Raw genomic sequence first — 26,768 nt, forward strand, 5'->3', positions numbered from 1 at the left:
GCACTCCCCAAACCCTGCCCCCGCTTCCTACTCTCTTCCCTGGGATGAGAGAGTGCTCCCACCTGTTTCCTGGGCTAGAGGCAGTGCGTGGTTACAGAATTCATATTGCCTCCTTTTACGGTTAATTTTGCTGGGTTGGCAGTTGTAAAATGATGCCAAAGAGCACCTATCAATATGAATAATCTGTCACTATCACCCAGAGTCTGGCTTAAAAATCGGAGATTACTTAAAAATCGGAGATTACATAAACAGACTGACAGCCTGGTAGAAAAATGTGTCAGGAATTTAGTTTCAAGTCAGCAACTGACAAGAAATTTAACATTTTCTAAGTTTTTCAGTTTCACATTTAATCTCAGGTTTATGCTACATGCTTTCACTACATTAAGTAGAAGTAAGTTTGATTATCAGAATGACAGGTTGTGGAGCAGGCCTGGGGATTTGCATTTTAATGTGCCCCGGGGTGATCCTGTGCACACTGGATTAGCAGCAGCAGTTAAGTATGGGCTCGCTCTGTGCCAGGGCTGTTCTACGAACATTACCCTCACGAATTCACGTAATCTTCACAACTCTTAGGAGGCTGGTATTAGTACTCCCATTTCACAACAGGTTACATGCAGCCAAGGTACAGAGCTAACCAGGGAAGGAGTCGCGTTCCAATGCAAGCAGTTCGCGTGACTCCATGCTCTTAGCCACGATGCTTTACTGCCTTTAGACAGTTTTCCAAATGACATGAGAAAATCCTGAGTTTGGAGGGTTAAGAGAAGTCAAATTTGGAGCCGTGAGAGCTGAGAAGGATGCGAGTGTTATCACTTCCTCGGGGAGACATGAACGTGAAAGGGCAGACGATGGTGAGAGTGAAAACTACTCCCTCTGGAGGAAGGTCGGGTCTTGGACCTAATCCTTTCCACCAGTGAGGTGTGTGGAAGTGCACAACTCACTCATTCAGAACCTTTTATGCTTTCAGTAAGACTTTTTGAACACATAGTAAATGCAATATTTAAAATGCATTACTTCTGACATAACTGTTTGTTGTTGATAGGCAAGTCCTATTTTGGCTTGCTTGTAAGGCTTGGAATTCTCAGTTTGTAAAAAGGAAGGCGTTTTTTTGTTTTTGTTTTTGTGAGGAAGATTGTCACTGAGCAAATATCTGTGCCAATCTTCCTCTTAAAGGGCAGAAATTAGGTTTTATTTTTGTTTCTCTTGGAATGCATTACATTTTTCCAAAGTGTGATGAAATTAACCCTTGAAGAAACCCGATCTATCTCATTACTATCTTATATCTGTAAAATTCTCTACAAACTGCTTTTACAGTAAAAGTTGAGTAAGTTTCCAAAGAATCAGCTGTTGGTAAAGAAGGGTGTCTTTGCATTCCCTCTTAAACAGGAAGAGCTAGCTAGGATAATTTATTTACATCCTACGGACTTTGCTGCTAAGGTTAACAGAGCTAAAAAAAAAAAAAAGTCCCAAGCAAGTGTGCCAATCCTGAAACACCATGTTCTAGCTAAAGGGACTTAATTTCCCCACCCGTGGTCCACACTCACCTCTGTCCCTGCTGTGGGTTGTGCCTTTCCCCTCTCTGTCCGTGAAATCCTACCTCAGATGCAACCATGTCCATCTACCCACCCAAAGTCTCTTCCTCCCTTGTCAGCTAGTAAATTCTTCCTCGCTCACATGCTTGCTCTCCTTTGTCTGATTACATGCTCTTCGAGGAAGGAACTGATCTGACCTTCGCAGGGGCCTTTGATTGCTCATCAAAGGCACTCAGTATTTTGAATAAAAGAGGAAACCCCTCAAGACCAAAGCATATTAAAGAATTGCTCAAATACAACTTAACTTTAACATTTTATTTTGTGTAAAAAAGGGCAAATTTAGTGAATTATTTTCATCTTGTACACAAAGTTATAATTTTAATGCTTTTCACATCCATGCTGAAAATTTGCCATTTGGTAAAAATGAAAGGAACATAAAGTTCTCCGAAGGAATTTTTCACGCCATTATATACACTTCATGAGAAAGTTTCAAATACTTTCTCAATGATCACAAGTTACCAAGAAAATAAAAGATTAAATTTGTACAGATATTGATCTATATATCAAATACATACAGAAATGATGTAAAAACCTTATGCAGTTTACTTTGACCTCTGTCCTCAAAAGATTTGCCCAGGGACAGATGCTTTTCTTTTGTACAAATGATTGTGGCTTTATTTAAAATATGAAAATCAAAGGAAGAAACCCAGTTTAATCACAGTATTTTTAAAATCCCTTCCCAATAGTAAAGGATCATTACCAAATATATAGCACCATAATACAAATATTGATGGGAGAGGGTATTCACATCACGCAAAATTAATAATAATAAAAACAAACAAACACTGAAAACCCGTGTTAGTATCCGTAGAAGAAGTTGTTGATAACAGCTTTAGCTTTCCTCATACACAGCAAGGAAAAGGTTAAAGAGTTTAAACTACGAAAAATCTCCAAATAATCCTAACGGGAAAAAAATCAAAACAAACCCAAGGTCAGCAGTACACTTAGAACCGGAGAAGAGCAGGGGGCTATTGAGTTGTACAATTGGAGTTATGGCTAAGACGTACATCTCCTCTGCAGTAACTTCTGTTCTGTTCAGCAGCAGGAGGAGCTGGAGTCTGAACAATGAAGAGGGCTTCAGATTGTGTTTAGACTGGAGGAAGTCCTTACCAACCTTTAACTAGTGGTCATGGGATCGAGACAGGAAACACTCTATGAACAGATGGGAAATCTGGAAACTCTCAGAGCCTGGTTTTGCTACAGAACTGGAAGCTTATAAAACCTGGCTACAAATGAGCATTTCACAGAACTAATTACCAGGCTCCAAGTCAAATCCCTCCTGGTTTATTCAGTTCCCCAGAGAGCCTTTAGGCCCAAAGCATTGGTAGGCACGCCATACAACTGGCTTCTTGTGCCCATGTCATGAAATCAGAGTCCTGGGTTTAGTTCAATGAGCCTGAGAATAAAGATTGTTGTAACCTTTGCTTTGGAAGTCTTCTAGGCTTGAAGTTTATGGGAAGATTCTTACAAGTTAAAGATTTGGGAAGTGTGAGGATGTCACATTTACAGTAGGTCCCTCTCAGTAATATTGTTTAAGATAAATATCCAGTAATTTAACAGCTGAGTTCACATATATTTGAGACATGAGAATCAACTTGGCGTTGATATAATCTGCATTTATGCCCCTAAAGAGTCAGTATTAAGAAATGTTGACATGCGATTCCATACATTCTTACACTATAAAGTAACAAATTTTACTTCCAGTAGCAACTACAAAACCTTATGTTATTAACCCCTCTTGCATAGAATGAGGTAAACCTGTGCGTATTACCAATGCTATTATTCCCAAAAGTAGAGCAATATTTTAGAAAATAAATTGCTGGTTTTTAACGTTCTATGCATTTTAAAATTCAAACAAAAATCTTACCTAAAATGGTCTCCTGGGGCTTTCCATGAACATTTTTTAAAGCATTCCATAGGCTGAAGGACTGTAGAGGTTAATCATTTTGATTAATTTCTAATTAGCCCTCCCTATATTCCAGAGGAGATGGTCAATATTACCACTCTGAAGAGGCCAGGCTAAGACCCAGAAGCACTTCGAGAACAGATGCAATTAATTCCTGAGAGTTTAGTTTATGAACCTCACTGGTAAACGCTAGAGCTCTCATTCAGTCACAACTCAGAAAGTTAGAAAATGCAGAGAACAAACCTTTCACCAATTTATCCTTCTATCTTTGTTTTTAAAGGAAGCCATGTGAATTTCAAAATAGGGAATGTTCAAAATGGTCCAAATTGGTTATTACTGTTAAAATTAATTCTGAATACAATCAAAGACAATTCATACTATATATATATATCTATATATATATATAGATATATATATACACGGAATTTTAAGAAAATTAAATTCTCTTTCAAATTAGTTTTCTAACAAATCCAGGATAGTTAAAAGCAAAGCTGGAATGATTTTGAAATCGAAACTTATTTTGCCTTTAAACAACTGTTCATTTGATTCTTGTGGTAATACAGAACATCTGTTTCGGGGTGTGGTTCTATCAAGTATTATCTCACAGTCTGAGGGAAATGGCAGAGAACTGATCAGAATCCCGTTTGTGGGGTATTTTTTGGTAAGGAAAATAAAAGAAACTTAGGACAATATTGCATTTCTCCCCAACCCCTCCCTATGTAGACTGAGATCCTGTGTATCTTGTCAACCATTCCAGTTTAACACTTTAGTGTTAGGATAATTTTAATCATTTTTTTAATTAAAAGAGAACATATAAAAGTATCCAGAGTTCTTCCAGTTTCATATAGAACTCCAAATACATTTTCACAGAATGAAAAACATTTCTGTACAAACATTTAAAATGGGCTGCAAGAAAGGCGAACAAGCAGAACTGACTACCCCTTCGTGACCTCTGTGGTGAAGAACCCTGCAGGAGGGTTCATTGCATATTTCTGCAGCAAAGGAAGCTGGAGATGTGACTGGCCTAACTTTGAAAATCCCAAAATCTCCCAACAGGTACCAAGAAGGTTCATTTGTAATGACAGTTCATTTGCATTTACAACTATATCCTTCTTAAATCATTTCCTTCAATCCTGCTACCTAAACTTTAATCTTACCAAAAAAGTTAGAATTTCAGTTCTTGTTAACAATGCACATAAATCCAAACTTGGAAAATATTACAAAATTCTTTCAAAAGCTTCAAATACAACACAAAAATTGTCCATCTTTATAAATTGAAAAATTTCCCCCCACGACTAAAATAGTTTCCCCACCCACCTGAAAAATCTGGAACTGAAATTTTCTATGTTTAGCAAAATGTCCCAGTGGAGTAGCCGCGCTGCACAGCTGGATCGATTAGAAATCAGTCCTGTGTAAAAGGTGTCCCCTCCCGCCCGCAGGTTCTGAGCCATCTCATGGCTCTTGCTTGATGTAGAAGTTGGCAGAGCCATTGCTTTCCTGATCAGAGGCTCCTTGCAGGAAATTATAATCCTCTCCGTCTATCAACTCCTCCTTCAGCTGCAATGTGGTCACTGCGTGGAAGAGAGAAAGAGTTGATAAGCCTCGCTGGAATATTCACATTGCTCTTAATCTTCACATTCGTCCAGCCTCACAGTTAATAAGACGACTTCTTTTCTTTAATAACTCTTAAAATTACCCCCCTGAAGTATGAGCATTTAATTTTAATTTTCAAAGTATATCAGCAGTCAAAGAAAGACCCAAAAAGGAATAATACTGCATCCTGGACACTGCACGATGAACATCTTCAATGAAATGCTCAAGGCAACAGTGCTCACTAATCTGACTAATTCGAATTGTTCTTATGATCAAGTATTCACTTTTATGTCAATGTCTATACAAACAATGACATATTTCTTGCATGGTTCTGCATTATAATATTTAATAAGTAACAATGCCATAAATATGACTTTAATATAATGCTATTATCATCTCCAAGGAGTACCTTTACTAAAAAGACTCCCTGCAGGAAAAAGGTATAAATCTGATATTAAATAATATTAAAATATTATAAACAGTATAAAAGGTTATCTATAATATGAATATTACTTATATAAATTATTTATAAAAATAACAAATCTGAGATTAGATAAATACCTATATTAAAAGTAAAATCATGGAAAACTTCAGTAATCACTTTAGGCAAAATAAAAATTTATTGACATCATCAACATGAAATCATTGGTGCAAAATGGCTAATATTACCAATGGGATCACATAACAGAGGTACTGCCTGAGTTCTTATCTGATGACTTCTTTTTATTTTTTATTTTGCTGAGAAAGATTCACCTTGGGCTAATATCTGTTGCCAATCTTCCTCTTTTTTGCTTGAGGAAGATTCGCCCTGAGCTAACATCTGTGCCAATCTTCCTCTATTTTTACGTGGGTTGCCACCTCAGTATGGCCTCTGATGAGTGGTGTAGGTTTGGGCCCAGGAACCAAAGTGGAGTGCACTGAACTTAACCACTAGGCCACTGGGGCTGGCCCTGATGACTTCTTTTTAATGAAAACAAACCAACAGTGTAAGCAGTCCTCAATGTATGAATAGGTCACGTTCCCAAATGTCTTTATTTCTACACACAACTGTTTTTCAGTTTCCAATATTTTCAGTGGGGTTTTGGTTTCTGTGTAGCCACTAAAGTCACACTAGCCAGAATTCCTAGTGACCAGAGGGCCCTTTCTAACACCTGGGCAAAGATGAAGAGAAAGAAGAATTTTTTCTTTGCTAGGCTCAACACTGGTCTTAGACAAAAATTTTAGGCCAAGTTTAATTCTGAGATTTTCTCTCTTTTTACAAACCCCTCTTGTTACTGCCCCTCAACACAACTACCCAGGAACTTCACAGGGCCCTAAATCCTTACCCTGAAGCCTACCCTCCACCTCCTACAGAGCTCCTCCAAAAAATTCATCGCTACTCTTCTAAGGAAAATGATCTCAGCTAGGTGTTTAAAACTGGGCTTACTAACTACCAACCTCTCAGAGATGTGTTTGGTTACTGTTTAACCAAAATTGAGTTGGTGAAGTTTCAAATAACGTAAAGAACGGGTGATCTGGAATGCTAACACACTCACTGGAATCTAATCCCATGGTGAGAAGTGCTGACGTTCTTCTCCAACTTTTCAGCACACACAGGTCTGCTAAAGCAGAGGTCACAAACTCTGCTTCCCCCCTCACCTGTGCCCTATGGTTCTTTTAAAATTTGATGGGATATTTTGAAACAAGAGATTTCAGATAAAAAACTGAAAAGTAGGGAGACTTGGCCACATGAGACTAGCGTTCTTGAAGGGCTGTGACCAGTGGGAATGGACTGGCTGCTACATGTTTTATCTGGGCAGCCTGAGGCCTCCTTCCGCCAGTGCTGGCCACAGGTAGGTATGGACGTGCATACAAGGTGTGACTCACACTCTTGCTGGCTGTGTCGCTCACTGAGGTAACCCTCTTGCTTCCTGAAGACACTGGCTCCAAATAAAAGGTAAGAGTTTTTTCTTCCATGATGGATCTTTTCATTATAATTAGTGAGAGGATGCACACAGTCGGCCCTCCATATCCGAGGGTTCCACATCTGCAGATAAGAAGGGCTGACTATGGGATTTGAGCATCCTTGAATTTTAGTATCCAAGGGGGGTCCTGGAACCAAGCCCCCATGGATATCAAGGGATGATTATATGTGGAATGTAAATTGGGAACTGCTCATACAGAAAAAAATGTCAATTTACAAGGAGAATTAGGACTCAAAGTATTTAGATGAGTGGTAAACCAATTAAGTTTTCATTGAAGCAGTAACTCGACAGTGTCACCAAGTGCAACAATATTAAAATGGGTACAGCTTTAAAGTCAAATAGTGCAATCACAGAGAAATGCTTCATGTCTTGATTTTAGTTATAAAAGATTAGTTTCAAAAATAATGGTCTTTGACATCTTATTTAGTAATTTACAGAATAATCTTTTGAGAGATGCCAATTCATTTTATTTTACCTTGGTACTTGTTTTGGTAAATGGTGGTAAAAAACTTTAATAGCCCAAAGACAGAAAAGCGAATACACTACGCCTATAATAATAGAAAACAAACCAATCGGGTGGTTGAAAGGTAAAGCCAACAAGACCGTGCGGTTCTTCCTTTCCTGTAATAATCACTGAGTATAATGAAAATGCGTTTATGGAGAACGACATCTAGTATAGAATGGTTATCCTTCAAATCCAACCAACATGCATTAATAGTTAAGGACATTTGAACAATACCATGAAAATAAACCCATGGAAAAGAAAAAAACCCCAAGTTTCATTAAAGGTGCAGTACCCACAATAAAAGGTTGATTAAAACAACATCTTGTTATATGATGACCAGATGGCTAAACGAATGAGAAAAGAATTACTTCAAGACCAAACATGTTCCATTCAAACGGATGCCTGTTTTCCGTTTTTGAAAGGTAAGCTGAGATTCTACAGCACATCCTGAAGCCGTTCGCATTTACTGTTAACAACCAATTTCTGGATTATGCTTCTACTTGTGTTAAAATATGGAAACAATGTGATTAAAAAAAGTAACTCAAGAAAAGGTGAAACATTCATTCAGATGCGTAATGTTTTAATGCAAAGTTTCACTGTTTTCATGGAACCTAAAATAAAACCTAGATGATATCGTCACACTAGTCATCTCTCCTTACCAGGCCTTATTCTCAATGAATGATGGATGAAATAAAATTGATCCTGTGCCTGAATGTCACTTTCTACGCAAATGTATTTTCTTGGCTCCACTTAAGGAAGTCACTTTGCTGACTCGAATCACTAACATTTCAGGAGATAAACTAACGGAAATCAGGTTCCTAGCTAGAAGCCCATCAATAAGAAACTCTCTCAATAGCTAATCAAACTGTACCTTTCAGATAGTTAAGACAGCAACGTGGTCCCTACAGAGTCTCACCAGAGTAAAACCACACCAAGTCTCACAACAGTGCCCCCAGCTCAGACAACTCTCCAGATACTGGTGGGAGAAGGAAGTCACTTAGGCGGCCTGTGGTTTCCATCCTCGAAGTCAAGTTCTGTTTTACATCAATCAGTAACCTCTCACAAAACAGGACATGCCTTCAAAATCAGTCTAATGCTTAAACAAAATACATCTAAAATCTGATAAAAATTCAAATAGATTCAGAGCTCACAATAGCCATAATTAATTACTTAGGTTCAAGAAGACACAGACTATTTCATAAATAACAAGTACAAAAGGGAAAAAAAGAGACAAACCAGAAAAGAAACTGATATGCTCTTTAGATAGATTTGAAGGTTTTTCCATTAAAGAGCAGAGAAACTTGGATTTGCAGTCCTAATCTTTTACACAAAAGAAGTACTGTGATTTCCTCTGGATATAAGGATATCAGAGTGATCTTCAGAGAAAGCGACTGGGAAGGGTCAAGATGACCAATACAGTGTTAGGGAGGCAAAGTTAAAGAACACATCCAAAAATGGCACAAAACCCCAAAAAACCAAAAAGGGCCGATGATAACTTCAGGTGCAAAAATATTAGCAAACAGTCAAATGAGAAGAAACAGAGCTAGGTAGGCACTAAGTCCCATCAGGGTTTTCAACAAACAGAAGACATTTTAAAGAATGCTGCTTAGATAAAAACAATTTAGTTTAAAAGCAATAGTTAGGATACGGCAAAATATATGTTAAGGAAGGTACAACTTTGACTTTGAAGCTATCTGATCTGCACTCACGTCTATAGTTCATCATGCGCAAGTGAAACTTTCTGACGTCCTATAATAATATGTTTCTTCTTAACAATTACAAAGGGCAAAACCATTTGCAGGTCTTCCTTACAATCTACTAGCTTGGCCTAACCAATCAAACTCAAATTAAATGTCATTAACCTAATTAATCACTGTACACACATAAACATGAAATTATGGAAATTTCATTCAAATTCAACAACAGAATTATACAGGTATTTTATTTCCAACTCCATATTATTCAAGTTGATATTACTCAACTAAGATTGTGGTAAATGTTACTACCAGAACCAAAATTACACTGGAACACAAAACACATCCTTTCTAATGAATGAGACACTCTGGAATGCTATGAACAAAGCTTTATCTTTGGATCTGATTAATCAAGTTGATCCCTAATGGCGCGTTTCTCCCCCAGTCAAGTTACAAAGAATTCTGCAATGAAAAATGTTCAACTATTTTAATGAAACCATGAAATAATACAAGTTGTTTCACAACTCTATCAACTGAAATTATAGCTTTACCATATTTTGAAGCTCACAATTGGTTTCTAACAATATAAAATCCTTCCCTCATGATTCATCCTAGTGAAGTGATTACCAAGGACTAGTGAAAATGGATTTTTTAGTTGAAAGAAAAAGAAAATTTAATGAGTCAGCGTCTGTCATGACAGACCATGCTTTGTCTCCCACCACCCTATCCAGACCTTCACCCTCTGTGGTACCTGAGGCGCTGATGGGACTAATTACCTGTTTTGAGGCTGGGACTGAACTCTCGGCTAGTGCTGGGAGGTGGGAAGGCCTCCGGGGCTGTCTGTGCTGGAAGGGTTCGATATGGAGGAGGAGTCAACTCTTCGTCACCAGAGAAGCTCCTCCGCACCCCACCTGTCATGGGCAGGCTTGACAAACTGACAGGCTTCTTCCCAATTGGCATCTTCCTCTCTAAATATCAAGTCAAACTAAAGTAAGCTTTTACTTACATGCGTGGTAAGAAAAGTGCATTATCTAAGTAGGAGAGGTTGTGTTGCATAGGATACTCTGAGAAGAGAACCAACTATGCAAGGTTTGTATTTCTGAAAGACAGGGGTGAGTGACTGTGTGTTTGGGTGTGTGTGTAGGAGTGGATGATGGGGAAGATTATTTCTAGTCCCCGAGTCTGGTAATCCTAGGTCCTGACTCTCAAATAAATTTAAAACAAAACAAAGCAAAATGAACTACAGAGAGCATTTAGCGCGGAGAATAGAATAGCTGGCTAATTTCCTTCAAGAAAATTTTAGCTTCAGGAAGGTTGAAAATCCAATGGAAGAGAGAGAGGGTTTTAAAACCCTACTTGTAGGTAGCATTTCATTGCCCATATAAAGCCAAACACTGGCCTTCAGGGAGAAATCAGTTTAATAAATGTATTACCTGGGTGACAGGTACTGATAGGCAATGTGCTCCCCTAACTTTGGTTTTATAATCCACTCCTTTAGAAAGCACTTATAATTCTTATTCTGAAAAGCATTTTTAAAATTTAAAGCTTGTTGCCTGCAAGTTCTTAATCTAACGTCTTTTGAAACACCCTCTTGTTATAGTTCATAAGCAAACAGAAGCCTTCGAAGAAATACAATGCTTTCAGCACCAAGAAAAAGAATACTCCAAACTTTGCAAATATGAACCACCAGGCATACTGCATGAATCAGGTTGAAAGCTGAAGGATACTTACATATCCTTGAACTATAAATTACATCTCTTTTCTTCCAGAGTAGACAAATGACCCAGGCAAGAGCAATCAGAAATTATGCTTTGCAAAAACAGGACTAAAAGATAAATCTAAGTCAGACAGTATTCCTATGTAAAACAATCTGGAAACCAAGCTACTAGTGAGTACATATTCAACTCTCAACTGCGAGACCAAAATCATGTGTAGCAATCACTGAGACTTTTTCTAATGTACTATACACTGAGAAGTAAAAATGCAAGGAGAATCTCGACTTTTCTAGTACTCACTCAAATAGCCCCTGAAGATGGTACGGAAATTAGTGCTGGCTTTCCTGTTCTAGAAATTTCTGCTCTAAAATGACTAATCCTTGAGAAAAAAGGCTTTCGAAATTGGACAGATCACATGCACACAACAGTCTATATCATCCTCTTGGCAGAACATTCCTCTTACTTTTCAAAAGCACTCACTATGCCTTTACAGCATGAACACAGCTCAGCGGAAAACAAGCTAAAACAATGAAGCCAATCAACCGTCTACGTCTGTAAGAAAGGAGTATACCAAAGAACACACTGACGGATGACTTTCGGCACAAAAAGACCAAAGAGCTATAAGAGGAAACAACAGGGCCAGCATGTAATCCCCTGTAGGCAAACTTAAAAACAGATAAAGGTTTGGTGGCCTATCTGCTATTGATATAAATCTGCAAGCAATGACTTAGGTTTCTGGACCCCAAATTCTTTCATATTTGGGTAAGTTTTGTGGGAAAAATGTCTATCTAATAAACCATCAGCTGAGTAATATATAAAAAAATAAACGGAGTAGACAGTACCCCTACAATGAAGACTGCTTCTTCTTCAACCACTATAATTCCTTATTCTCAATTCCAAAATTCAAAGACTTTTGGGAAACTTCAGCAAAACCAGACCTCACTTGGTGATACTATTTATAATCTTTATTTGACCCATTTAATGTAAATATTTATATATAGTTTGCTTCAGAAAATGCTCCAGAGTCTTCGAGGGGTGTTCCATAATATATGCTACACGGATTGTACTTCTTTTCTGAAATCTGAAAAATTCTAATTCTGAACACATCTGGCCCCAGTGGTTTTTAATAAGGGACTGTGGGTCCATAGTTCTCTTCCTTTCTATGTCCAAAGGACAATTTAAAGAGATGATGTCATTATATTAAGAGCTATTACAATGGTACTATTAAAGAACACATTACATTTATAGCTAAATTCATTTTTCCAGGTAATCCAGAAATCTGGTAATGTTAAACATCACTAAAAACTAAGGGTACTGATATTATCACTTCATTAATTTCATATTTCTTCCCTTGTCCCTAGCACATTAATTTAGAATCATTAGACCCCATAAGCCAGAAACAAACCCTGCAAGAGGGAAGCATGTGAATATTCAATACTCAGAAATTAGTTCCAAAATGTATACATCATATAGCCACTAATAAAATACATTCATAATTCACTATCTTGGAAAGAAAACCCTGAAATCTCAAAGTCTTGTCCAACAGAAAGTGAGAAGACAGGCTAAAGCAGCCTATGCTAGTCAACCTTACAGAAAGCTTAGTCATCATGTCTGCTAAGATTAGTCAGTGACAAAGTTCCCATGTGAATTCTCCTAATCATTTCCAGATAAATGGGAACTCGCTTTGATCTGCCTGGTCTGGCAATGCTCTCCACAGTTCTTTTAGGTGACTATCAAACCTGGCAAGCAGCTAGTAGGAAAAATCATTCTGAGCCTATGAGAGGCTTAGGCCCATAACATGAAAGGGGGTGCGAGACCGGCCCGAAGGGTATCACTGTTGTGAGGCTGACTTGGGTTTCCCACTCGGAGGAAACTAAAGCACCAGCACAGGGGCTGGGAGAGGTTTTCAGTTCCCCAGTGAGAAAATGATCAACAGATAACTATATTCAGAAAGGCAAGGGGATATTTAATTCTGTGTGCTGCTTCCATCTCTTGGTTGTTAATGAGAGATTAGCACTTATTTGAACATATGGCAAATCAGCCGGAAAAATCTGTTTTAGTTCTCAAATGCACTGTTTACTTTGAAAAATATCTTTATATAAAAATAATCTTATCTCAGAAGGAAATATTCCATAAGTTTCCTAAGAGAAAAAACTGTGGCTTTTGATGGTAAGGAAAAAAGATTTTAAAGAATCAAATAGAGCTGTCAATATATTTAATGTTATTTTAGCTATTAATGCCAATAATCATTCATTGTAAGGTAAAATATAATATAGAAAGCATATTTAGAAAAGTTTTCTGAGCCTGACTTTGTTAGCCATCAACTTGAATTTCTTAGAAGTAACATTCTAGAGAGTTTTTATATATAAGAAGGATAGGGTTATTAGGCTCTGAGTCTACTGTAAGCATCAAGCATCTTCTTTTTAAATTTGTTTAATAAAAAAGGTTTTAAAAAAAGAATTTACATATTCTTTTACATATTACCTTGAGAATCATTTATAGACTGTTCTTTACCGTATGTGTTGAATATTATGGTGATCATTTTTCCTGTCAATCAGAATATAAGCATTTCTCATTACTGAAAAGGTTTGCCTTTTATGGCATACTGCACCTTTAAGCATAATACCTAATGCACAGTCATCAGCTCTCACAAGGGATATCATTTTCTGTGCGAGAATACCGTGACCCCAATCGGTTAGCAACTTAGGAAATGTATTAAACACCACGTGGTGACCCACTTTTCTTATGTCCTTTGTACTGCTGGGACTTAGCCTTTTTCTTCTGTTTTGATGAACCTGACTGGCTTTCTCTTGATGCTGAAAAATAAAAGGGAAAATTGGTACCAGATAACTGCTTACAACTCTAGACACAACTTAGATGAGCTATTTTTACCAAGACCACTATGCTTACAGAAGTACATGATACTGTGAAAACAAGGGTACTTGCTCCTGCAAAACCATACACCTCAGTACCAGACAGAATGCACTACTGATTCATAAGTACTTATATACCAATACATTTTTAGCCTTTAATTTTAAGCTCATTAAAATAAGTCTAATTTGGTGAGTGCTCTTACTGTTGTGTTTCTATAGTCATTATGTAACTGACTATTGAGTTCACACTGCCATGGTACACAGGGTCTCATTCTGTGATATTGTTGTTGAGTCTTAAGATCTTACCTGGCAACCAATCAGACATAGGTATATTCTTGTCCTGTGAGCTCACAAGATGATTTATGTGAGACAGTCCTCTGGAGAATTGCTGATTTTTACAAAAGGACACCTTTTCTGTATACCAACTTACACTGTGATGCTGGAGGCTGTAGTTGATATCCAGTTAATTGACACCACCCTACAGGATAGAGGTCAGGGGACTCACAGTCTACCCACTGATCATACTCTTCTTCCCATCCATCAAAATGTATCCTCAAGAGACGGTGAATAATTCGAGTTACTGTGGCTACACATATTAATCGTGGCTCCATGAGATCTACTGCTTCTAGTTTCATTCCTACACGAAATCCGTGATTTGGAACATCCTGACATGGAGAAGCAAAACATTAGCAACGGTGAAAAGAAGAATGCATAACTCCACTATCACTAAGAAAGAAAAAAATAAGCAATGTAACTAAATTATGTAACAAACCAAAAAATACCAAATAATTCTTTAATAACTGAAACATATAAGGTGAAGCACTTAAAAACTAGTTAGGAAATGTATTCATTTCTATTTTACTCAGATTAAAAAGGAAACAAAGTGTGAAAACAAGTTTCAATTCCTAGGTAAATACTTACATTGCTTTATTACTATATATTTGCTTATATTAATGTCCATTAAGAAATTCTAATATAAGACAAAGACATTTTGATCAACAATTTGCCTTTGTGAGGCATCAAAAAAAATTCCACATGATTATTATGATATAATTTAAATTTACCTTATTAAATAGTTTTACTGGTGCTGCAATGGAGCCAGTTTCCCTGAGGTAGTCAAACCATTTAAAAGGAAGTTTTGTATAACCTGGAACACACAACTGGTTTAAGTAGCAGTTCACTTAAAATTAGCATAAAATTAAAATGTAGGTTAAAAAAAGTGAGTACAGACGAAATCTCAGATTTTAGGTTATACGATAAACTTTTAACTCAAGCTCTAGTACCGTTGAGTGCAATAACTTCTCGATGTTATAAGGATTTCCCAATTTTAGACAGACACAGGTGTACCAACTAGTCCTAATGCATAAGTGACTCTCCTCTCCTCTGTCTACCACAAGAATGATAGACTTTCTTTTTCCAACCCCTGGTTTAGAATAGTCTAGTATTTTACATTTTGCAGTGATATTTTTCTTCTTTGCAAGAAAGAAAACTGGCTGGGCAAATACTATTTTTATAGACCTTTTAGCTTCTCCCCCTTCTTTTCTTAAGAGAAAAACTCAAGGCTGAGATATTGAAATTAGGAAAGTCACAGGTTAAGCCATGAGAGCTATTTAAGGGTATGCCTTCTTTTAAAAAGCCACATGGTAATCTGAAGATGTAAACTTGCTTTCCCCTCAAAGGCTAAAATATCTATTTTTACAAAAAGTTTATGTATGCAACAGCTCATTAAGCCTACGCCATCATTTCGAAAGAGCTTAAAAATACCAATTCATATAAAATGCACAGATGCTTAGGAAAAATTCTATACAAATGTAGTTTATTAAGGCTAGCTGAAATACAGTGCTCTATGTTTTTAGAACATATGTTTATATACACATAAATGGGTATGTTTATATATACATATAGACACATATATATCCACACCAACAAGAAATCTAGGGCTTTGTTAAATGTTGTAAACAGATACCATGTAAAAAGAAAACAAGGATGAAAACCCAGTATATATATACATTAGGATGAAGTACCTCTGGGTGGAGTAAGTTCAATCATGTTAATTTCACAGAAACCAACAGGGAAAATAGAAGGGGAGGTTGCATGATAACAGAACCAGTCAGATCCATCTGCTGCTTCTGAGCCATCGATCCCAATCATCAGGAATCCATCAGCCAGCACCTTTTAAATTAAGAGAATTCCAAGTATTTGAAATTAGATATCGCTATTATAAAAATGATCCTTTAAGTTGACGTTCTAAAAGAAAGGAAAATCTATTACATAAAGGTCTCTTAAAAGTGAAAAATGCTTCTTTATCGAATTATTTTAAATAATGGAAATTAAAACGAAAAATCTATTAAATTAGTAAATTCTAGTGTGTACAAGAAACAAAAGCAGGGTTACAGAGAAGCGACTGCAGAGGTCTAGGAAAGAGTGCCTGTGCCCACGGCTAAGGCTGCCTGCTGCTGTGGCTTCAGGAAATTGGGCTGAGCGCTCTGCTCTTTTATAATTTCACTATCTAGCCTTGGCGAGGCTCTAAATCCTGCTCAGTAGTAACTTCACTTCTTTCCTTCTCATTTATCACATAGAGTATTTTTCCCAAACCTTTTCCACCTTCTTCAAGCTTCAACTTTACCTCTCTCATGCTAGAGATAACCATGCTCCTCCACAACAGAAACTATGTTAGGGTCCTCACATTCCTTCCTTCACACCTTAGATTGCTGTAAAAAGTAGTCCTTTCCCTGTGCCTCCCTCACACCCACGACAAACTTCTCTGTCTTGTCCTATTACCACTGGTACCTTGCTTCAAAAACACCATCTCTTGTACTCCAATGTCTCCCAATTTCTATTATATCAACAATACTTAAAAGTATTCTATTTGAAACAGTTCACACTTACAGGAAAGGTACAAGAACAGTACAATGAACTCCTACATACAGCTCACCCGGAGACCAATTCAAGTTGTATACTATGTAACTCCTTGCAGTCGGATTTCTGTCCTTACCATTGAACTGCTAAATTTGCCAATGATCTCCCAGTTTGTCACATCTGGTGTCTTTTTCCCAACATTTCCCCTCTTCAAACTCCAGCTTCCCTGCAGTATCCGGTATCTGTTGACTATTCTTAACTTCTGGAAACATCTTCTCCTGATTCTCATTACATTACAGCCTAGTGATCAATCTGCTCACCTCTCTGATCATTCCTTACACATTTCTTTTGGTGGCTGCCCTTTCACTGCCAAACCTTAAGTTTCTGATTTTGGCCTTTTCTTTCTGTCTGGTGATGTCATCCATCCAGGGCTTCAAAAATCAATCCTATGCCAACAATTTTTCAAGTTTTATCAGGAGTTTGTCTCCCTTCCATGTCCCGAGCCTGCATTCTACCTGCAGGCTGAACATATTATAGTACAGGGCGTCAAACCAACAACTGCTTCTCTTATTCCTTCAAAGGTAATGAATCACCAGGTCCTACAACTTCTCCTACACATCCAGTCCCTTGGTCCTTGCCATTAACTCTGTCCCCACTATCTTGTTTGATACCATTCCTTTTGGCCTTCCTCTATGGACATCTCTCTCTTACACAGTTTAACCTTCCCTGGGTAGGACCTCTGTTCATGCCAGAAACCTTTACCAACTTACCTTGTTTAACCAAGAAAGCTCAGAGGACCTGACCAAGCATTCAAAACCTGCACTACCTGTTCCACATTATCTTTCAGTCTCTGCCCGCAAGTTCCTTTCTCCTACTTATTTCTACTCTATTGGATATGTACAGTAACTTTCTCTTCAAGCTTAACAGCTTTGCCTAAGACCTCTGGAAAGGACTGCACCCACTCACGTGGCAGTCCTTTCTCCCTTTCTAAAAAGAACTGACTGGACCAAGGTAGCTAACCTTCAGGGGACCAAGCTAAAGACTAGGGTCAGCTATTTAGATTCTCTCTCAGTAATTAGAATGAACAGACACAGAGACTGTTGTCAAGCCATGGGTTGGACCTGGAACTGAAAGGCTGTGATACAGAATAGGGCTAGGGCCCACCATGTGCAGACTGAGTGAATGAGCAAGACACAATTGAGAAAGAGGAAAGGAAAAGTGGCACAGACTCAGAGTAGAGAAGAGATGGGACAAAGAGGACCCTGAGAGGTGGAGAGACTAACACTGGGTTTATGTCTTTCCAGTTCTCATCTGTGTCCTCGCATGTCTGTGAGACTGCCCACTGTGGAACCATCCTAGAGCTAACTTTAGTGTGTTTCTGTTCCTTATAAACAGAAAGCCTTGCCTAGAATAGCCAATGCAACAGGTGTGATGAGTACTGCATGTGAACTACCTGTCATCCTAAATGTGGCCTGTACTTTCCTATCTTGATGCTTTTGTGCACATTCTCTTCCCATGGCACAGTTTCCTCCTGCATCTCTGCTGGGCCTCATTCTTCCCATCCTTCAAGATGTTTTCAAATATTCTGTCCACTATAGAGCTTTCCCTGCCTCCTCTGAGAAGATGTGATCTCTCCTTTATTTGCAATCCAACAGTACTTTGTACCTTTCTTAAGTCACAGTTAATCTTGTATTAAACTTATTTTTATACATCTTACCTTGCTCTACAAGACTGTAAGCTTTTTAGAGTCCAAACAAACCTAGCATGGCAAGCATCAACTAAGAACTTCCTGAACAAAGTATGACCTACTCACTGGGTACTTCATCTTCATCGCACACAACAGACATTCTTTTGAGTCTCCAGGTGATTCTCAAGTACTTCGATGGTTAAGAACCACTGATCCAGAATCTACTTACGTAAAGCTGTAACTTAAATTGTGATGCGCATTTCAACACAGTTTAAAATCTTAAGCCCAAAGAATTTAAAACAGTTATGAAGGCTGCCATGTCCCAGGCACCTACATTCAAGGTCTCACAGTTAGACATGACTGACTCAAATTCTTGTCTTCCTCTGTACCTGACTAATGATCAGAACCACCTGGAGACACAAAAGAATGTCAACACTAGGGCCCCAACCCAGATGGATTGAATCAGAATACCGGGGTAAGAAGCCTGGTCACCAGCATTTCTTTAAGTTCTCCAGGGGATTTTGTTGCCTGCTGAGAAATGAGAACCACTCTTCTAGATCTTCTCAGAAAAGCAGTTTTAGAAGAGAGGAAAAAGAGAAAAGAATGAAGCGCCACCAAAAGAAAGAAAAAGGCACAAAAAGGAAACACAGGAAACCGAAGATAAACTTGGCTTCCCGACAATTCTGTGCTGGACTAGCTTTGAGCAAGAGGTAACTTAAATAAACGTTGTTCCTCTAACTTAGGATATACTTCTGTAAATAAAGGGAGCAGACTCAAGATGACCATCTGGACAAGAAGCTATAGAAAAAGAGAACCTGTGATAAGAGAATTCAAATTTATTTTGAAATTATTAGTAACTTTCTATCCAGTGAGGATCCAGATACACACATTTTATGTCAAAATGAATGTTGGGGCCTCTTTCTCCTACTGCCTTAAACCCAGTTCCTATAACTGCATTTCTATACTTTAAACCTATTCTCTTACCTTTCTAATGGTCGCAACACATATTGTAGAAAGATTTAATGGGTCAATAGCTTCCAATTTCATTCCTTCCTTGAACCATTCCCCACTCTGGTCTACTTCTTTTACCTAAAGAATTACAGGAAAGCACATCAACTGTTACAAATGTTATCATTTTAATAATTAAAATGTTAGCAATCTGAAAAGGTTTACCAGATGAAAATACCAAAAGCCTTCTCCTACCTACCTAATATGAAAACTCAAACTTCCATTAGGGAATAGAGAGAAGTCAGGCAAACAGACAAAATTTTAAGAATAATTACAATCAATAGTTGTGACACCTAAGGATTACACGGTCTTAATTCTTTTAAGTGAACATATGTAATTGTGATTTTCATAATTTTAGGAAAAAAACCCACAACCCTCTTTCAAACCTAATTTACAAATGAGGGTTCTTATAAAAACTTCTTACCTTAGCAAATAAATGTGGTGGTGTATCAAAATGTCCATCCTGTTTCTTTGTAATATCTACAAGGAAAAGTTACACACTAATCTGTCAGCATTTGTGAGAAGACCAAAAACCACGTTTCTTTGAAGGTTTCAAACTCACAAGGTATGTATACTCTAAAACATGGCAAAAATACATGCCTTCTACATTTATGGTGAATAATATTCTTTAATAGTCTTTCTCTCTTCAAAGTACATGTGCTCTTAAATACATTCCACCATTGAAAATGCTGGGAATTAGGGAATTACAACTTTAGAAGTATGTCTTAATGTGTTTATGATTAAGTCTAACCACATTTAATCTTGCTATTTTGAGGAAAATTGAATGGAAAAAGAAAGGTTATCCTTAGATCTTTCAAATGGGCTGGATAAGAAAAGTGTAAGGAAACAAATGTAGTCGTGAACAAAAGTGTTATTTTTTAAGTGAGAACAAGTGGAAGGAATATAAAGGAATTAGTTGGGACACTAACATTCTAGTGGGAACCTTCCCTTATTAAGGTAGAATGAGCAGCCCAGACAACTGGAATGCTATTTTTGATCTATGCTATTCTATAGAGAAAAATAACCAAGTAGTACACTTCAGTCTCAATGATAACTTTCAAAAGGAGTTCTTGTGACAGGTGCTTACCAGATCTTTTGAATCGATGGCCTATGCTTCGAGACCAACCAATATGATGGATCAACGGGCTGTGCATATGGCACCAGAAGTCATCTGTTCTATCTTCACTCTCTTCGTACACTAGTCTTAATCTTCCTCCAATTACACTTTCCACCACTGCCACTCGTGTTCGACACAAATGCCTCTTGTCAACCACTTCTACTCTCATGCAGGGTTTGAAAGGATACTGCATACTCTCGGAAACCTTGAAACAAAAGCAGACAAAAACTGTTCAGAATTCATGACAAAGGTCTACAAATAATTTTAATACTGTTCTATTAAAAATACTGAGTACACTCAATATTTAACAGAGGTCATTCTAGCTCACTAAAGCAAAAACTTTGGAGTTACTCCTTTCTTCAGAGCTCTCATTTAACACTGCAGTCCTTTCTAAGGTCCTGTCTTTACCTTTTGTGAGAAATCGGGAGGAAGTGTTTTGGCACCAGTAAGTCGTTTCACTAGAAAAGCTTTCCAGTTTGTATACTTATGCTGAATAGCTAAAACAAAAGAAATAACCAGTTACACTTTGGCAAAGAGCAGAACTGCTTCATAAACTATTTGCTAAAAAAAATAGTCACAAATCTCCCTGCAATTTAGAGTATTAATTAAGATTCTGAAGAAGAGTAACAGAAACAGAGAAAACAAGTATGTCTTGCCAACAAGTAAGGTACTTGAAACCAAAATATAGTATTTTAATTTCTTTATCATCTTAATGTTACTGTGTGTGAAACTGCACTAAAGCACATATATTTAAATTATAGTAAAGGTATAAGCTACTTACTTCTGGGAGGGACAAGAGGTTTTCCACTGGCTGCGCACCAACCAACTGGATGGATATCAGAACCACAAATATTGCACCAGAAGTCCAGACTAGAGTCATTTTCAAATCCTTCATATCTTAAAAGGGCATTGTAACCTGAAACCAACAAATCAATCACCATATAAGAAAATGAAGAGAAATAAAACAGGATATAGCTGCTGGCAGTGGTTGTCACACGTCTGTGCATCCGCAACAGAATCACGAGCAGGGCTTGTTAGACAGACAGAGGGCTGGGCCCCACCCGAGAGGTTCTGGGTTCGAAGGTTTTGGCTGCATCGATAATCTGCATTACTTTCTTTCTTTTTTTTTTTTAAGACTGGCATCTGAGCTAACATCTGTTGCCAATCTTCTTCTTCTTCCCAAAGCCCCCCAGTACACAGCTGTATATCCTAGCTGTAGGTCCTTCTAGCTCTGCTACATAGGATGCCGCTTTAGCATGGCTTGATGAGCGGTGCCATGTCTGCACCCAGGATTCAAACTGGTGAACCCTGGGCCCAGCCCTAGAATCTGCATTTCTAACAAGTTCCCAGGTGATGCTGGTGCTACTGGCGTATGGATCAAACTTTCTGAGAACCATTTGTACCAGTTTAACTGTTTTCAGAGCATGGCTTCTTCCTTTCAATATATTTTGATTTTATCCACAGCTTCTTAAATTCTAGAAAAGAAATTCTCAGTGAAAACAGGTGTGGGAAAGTCGTACTAGAATATAGTTTTGAAAATAAAGCAAGAACATTGTGGTAAATTAGCAAAACCTTGTCAAATCACAAAAATCTAGTTAAAGTATATTTCAAAGAAACTGCTTTATCCAGCTGACTGGGTGACCAATTATTTTTGGAGAATTTGCATGCTGATACTTTGAGTCTAAATTCTTCTGTTTATTTGGAAATAAGATTCAGAAATGCTAGGTAAAGAAGTTTAATAAACACAAATAAAAGTATGTGAAATCACGTGAAAACTCCATGTACTAAGCAAGAGAAAGCCTCATTTCCTAGAAAGAACAAAGAGTATATGATGGATCCTGTTCATAAATTTAATAAGCCTTATGTTGATAAGAGATTGAGGTTTAATTTAATGCCCTTAGCGAAATAAAAAAGGCCCAATAAATTTGCATCTGAGACCGGGAGCTAAGTTCAGTCAGCATTTTCATGTGTTACTATCTATGATGAAAATTTATAACATGAATCCTTTAGTTTTAAAATTCAATAATTCACAGAACCATTTATGAGTTTGCTGTTGCTGAGCTCTAGTTTACGATTAACATCAGGCTCACTTACAAAATGTCATTAAAGTGGCTAAAATAAGACGATGCAATCAGATAAAACAGAAATGTAAAATCAGAGATGGGAGGTAAAAATAATTCTTGGATATTAAATATATTGATCTTTAGAGATATTTAAATACAACTGACAAACATCTAGGACAGAAACAGCATACCGCTGTTTTAAATTATGGTGTGGAGAATAATAGAGGCATTGAGAGATGCTTATTAAAGCTGGGGAAACGTTTCACGGAAAAGGTGGGAACTGAACTGGATAATACATTAAGTACAGAGCATGGGCCACTTGTGCGAGTGAGCAAAGGCAGAGAGGTGGCAAAAAACAGGCTGCATTAGGGAGGACGGAGACTACTCTCATTAGAACAGATTATTTATGTTGCGGAGCAACAAAAAATTTGGTCAGTGGTATAGGGTGCAACTCATCAATAGCTGTAAATGCTGACCATCTTGATCCTTTAAGGACAAAGAAGCTAGTAAAGACACTTGAACAGACAAACAGGATTAAGATCATTTTTAGGTAAATTGAGTCTATCACCAGTACATGTGGGCATTTTGGGAAGAAGGCCGGAGTTAAGACTAGAAAGAGAAGGATGAGTGAGAGACCTCTTCCAGTATCTCACGACAACTCTTCTGATCTGAGTGGCGGCCCCTCCTCTAAAGTACTACAGTGTCCAGCTACACTACTCAGTGAGCACCTTGCCATAAAGGTATTCAACATTTGGCAGATGTGAACTTGCTGGAAAAAACAAGTCTTATACTTCTGCATATCACCTAATGCACTTATTTCATGAGCAATAAGGAAATAAGGCCTAGGCTACATGGAAACAGCGGGAATGAAGAAAAAGGAAGAACCCAAGACATATGAAATTACCAACCCTGGTTTACTTTTGGTATTATGGATCCTATCACTCTTTTTAGTACCTCAACTTTTTGTTACTTTTCAAAGTATTTTCCTATACCAGAGGTTGGCAAACTATATTGTGGCCCAAGGATCTGGCCTACTACCTGATGTTTTTTACACTCTGCCATGCAAAAATGGTTTTAACATTTTTAAATGTTTGAAGAAAAATCAAAGGAAGAATAACATTTCATGATTCATGACAATCACATGAAATTCGAGTTCCAGTGCTCACAGGTGAAGTTCTACTAGAGCGCGGCTACGCCTGCTCATCTATGTCCTGCTACAGCTGCTTTCAAGCCACAATGGTAGAGGTGAAAAGTTGTGACTGAGATTGTATTGCCCACAAAGCTGATATATTTACTGTCTGGTTTTTACAGAAAAAAATTTGCCAACCTCTCCTCTACCATCATATTTATTATTTATTTGGCAACACTTGCAAAACTGACAAATATGCTTTCTTACAACTTACAAATATAATCAGCATTTTCTAGTGAAAATAGTAACAATGTGTGCTGTTCACCTGCTAATTTTACAATCCCAGCAATCCAGAAGACTTTGGTAGGCAAGCTGCAGTCTGTATTAGGAACTTCTACTCTCACATTTTCTGAGATATCACCCCAGCAGGTCCCCATAGGTGCCTGTCATATAAAAATTATTAAATTATTATCTTATTAACATAAAGCCTAAAACATGTCATTCAAAATTAAACATTACCATCAATAATGGAAACATTAAACTAAAAATGGTATTTAATTCACTCATTTTTCTCTAAAAATAGCACTGTTATTTCTCTTTCCACAGAATTCTATTTGGCAAAAACCAGGGTCAGGGTAAAGAGGAAAAGAATTCACATATATTAGAACAGATCCACGTCGACTTCAAAATACTGTCCTCATACAAGAATTGAGCAGCAATTTTTTCAAAAGCTGAATCACAAACTTGGTAGGAGATTTCACAGGATAAAGCTGACTTAAGAAACATTATTTTTAATATGCACTCAATAAACACACTTTTACTTTAACTTCTAATTTTAAAAGATCTGGCCAAAAGGCAGAAAGAAAAATAATTCCAATCAGCAATGTGGTTCCCAAAAACACAGGAGAAACAAAACTTAGTTATCTACATTTTCAACTTAAGTTAAATCCATAGAACAGAAAGATAGTCTGTTAAAACAACATATGGCAAAAGCACTGGATAAAGTTATTAAAAGGGTGGGTTGAAGAGTCTTTGGAGACGCGTACCATGGTAAATTGTTAAATAATTTATTATTTCTAAATTTCTCACGTAGGAATTACTGTACCCAAGAGAAAACTTTCAGTGTTAGAACTGGTAACCACTTGCCTCCACACCAAATGGTTAAGATGGGGACTCAGAAAAATGATTAAATGAACACCACAAAGGGATTTTTCCAAAATCTAACATAGGTTCCCAAATTACAATTTCCAGTACATTTTAATCATTAGAACTTGAGGCCATTTACAATTATTTGGAGTTTATGTAATGGTTAATTAAATCAAATAAGTGAATTCAGGAATATAAATGCTGATAACACCAGTCTCTGCGGCCCTTGATAATCTGGCTCCTCATTTAATTTAGAACCTGATCATAGAGAAAAGGATTAGGTGAGGTCATAATAAGAACAAATCAGGGAAAGACAAAATAGCTTCAAAGCTCAAAGATGAGCAAACAAAGACATCCAGCAGCCACACGAACCAGCCAATATGAACGCCGGGCAAATGTCTTCCACGCAAAGCCTCTCCTACTTTGGTGAATGCTAACCAACAGGAGGGTTAACCTAAAACTACTCGACCCCTATCCTCGATAGTTTATGGCATTTCTGAAGGAGAGGAAGAAACTGTCAAATATACTGAACTAGGATAAGTCTTGAAACCAAAGACAGAGTCAATTTACGGCTATTGCTTTAATTAGCAAGCAATGACTATACTCCAATACCTTGGAGACAGTGGCCTATCTCAACTATTTGTGATTCTGGAAAGGTACACATAACTATCTCCCTGAGCTGTGTGGAAAATAATACATCCACTATGACTATCTCTTTCTGCTTTTTTTAAATTGAAAGACTGGACTCTTCAGGTTCTGCTATCTCCCCCTATATCACTCTAGACTGTAGGGCCATCCCTATTGCCAGCAGATATGATCAGAAAAGGAGAGCCTGGAAGGAAGACAGCTAACAGATTAACGTATATTAACACAAAGACCATGTATTCGTTTCTGTGAGGATGAACCAATTAGAACAGATAGATGCAGTTAAATATATGCATTAAATTAAGGCAGACTATCCACCCTTCTTTGGCTGCCAAATCCTGTGGAACAGGTTTATCTTTTGTTGAGAAGAGGCATGGTTACGCTGACAAGGTAGGGGTTAGGTTGGCACACTGCTAAGTGATTTTGGCATACAGGACTCCCCTTTGAGCGAAGATATGACAATGTCATACTGACTTTTAAAAAAAAGCTTTAACAACTGTTTGGAGAAAATAACTTTTAGTCATGTTTTATTAAAGAAAATAAAATATCCATATGCTCACTTAAAAAAACAAAGCTAAGGTTCCCTTTAGTGGGGGAATATTAAATAGTTTTGGTCCCTACAGTCTGGATTGGTATAGGAGAAAGTAGCAGAAAGTGACATTTGTTCTTGCCTGTAAGGTTGTGGTTCTGCTAGGCCCTCTTAAACCAATCCATATGGTTCACTCTAAGAAAAAAAATGAAGAAACAAAAACAACAAAAAAGAGCACCATAGTCATTGCATAGTATGTGCTCAATGTGTTGAAATAAGGTAATTTCACAGATACATCTGCCCTTTTGTTTAAAATGAATATTCTTAAGTGTGGAAGACTAAATGACCCAGGGCTTGACAGCCATCTTCATCCAAGTCATCTGTCTTCTCTTGCTGGCAGGAGGGACACCTCTGAAAGTCTGGATTGGCACAGCATGAACTAGCAGAACCATAATTTACAGGTAACAACAAATTTACCTTCCAGACTCAGGACGAGAGGTCCACCTCAGGCTCCTCCCAAACCAGGAAGATCTGCTCCACCACTTCCTGCTCCAGGGCCACTCGTGAGGGCTATCTGGGAGCGGCTCTCCTTCCCTGCAAGGCAAGCTGTCATCAGGTCCTGCAGGACACGGCCAAATCCAAACGCTGAGCGCTCCCCAGCACAAGTGTCTGACAACCTCCACCTGACTGTCTGTCTGTAAAAAGACAACTGGGTGGGAAGTCTTAGTTTCTGCACTTCAAGAACA

The 26,768-nt window shown here is 37.7% G+C and overlaps 1 protein-coding gene across 32 annotated transcripts in view; it reads right to left on the reverse strand.

Annotated features, from left to right (window-relative positions):
• Positions 1-1,829: 1,829 nt before the first annotated feature.
• MBTD1 (mbt domain containing 1) overlaps positions 1,830-26,768 on the reverse strand; it is a 67,576-nt gene continuing 42,637 nt past the window's right edge. For 17 of the 32 annotated variants that reach the window (XM_070226313.1, XM_070226312.1, XM_070226310.1 and 14 more), the window contains 11 exons: positions 24,028-24,145; positions 21,292-21,426; positions 20,919-21,007; positions 20,481-20,715; positions 19,818-19,873; positions 19,370-19,474; positions 15,864-16,011; positions 14,904-14,986; positions 14,270-14,504; positions 13,705-13,782; positions 4,261-5,066 (listed from right to left, as the gene is read on the reverse strand). In XM_070226313.1, the coding sequence (XP_070082414.1) occupies positions 4,948-5,066; positions 13,705-13,782; positions 14,270-14,504; positions 14,904-14,986; positions 15,864-16,011; positions 19,370-19,474; positions 19,818-19,873; positions 20,481-20,715; positions 20,919-21,007; positions 21,292-21,426; positions 24,028-24,145 (1,401 nt within the window). In that variant the 3' untranslated portion in view covers positions 4,261-4,947. Of the gene's footprint in view, positions 5,067-13,704; positions 13,783-14,145; positions 14,505-14,903; positions 14,987-15,863; positions 16,012-19,369; positions 19,475-19,817; positions 19,874-20,480; positions 20,716-20,918; positions 21,008-21,291; positions 21,427-24,027; positions 24,146-26,768 lie in introns of all 32 variants that reach the window. The other 15 variants (XM_070226331.1, XM_070226327.1, XM_070226324.1 and 12 more) reach the window with 3 other exon arrangements.

Source organism: Equus caballus, chromosome 11 (genome assembly GCF_041296265.1).
Source record: "Equus caballus isolate H_3958 breed thoroughbred chromosome 11, TB-T2T, whole genome shotgun sequence".
NCBI lineage: Eukaryota > Metazoa > Chordata > Mammalia > Perissodactyla > Equidae > Equus > Equus caballus.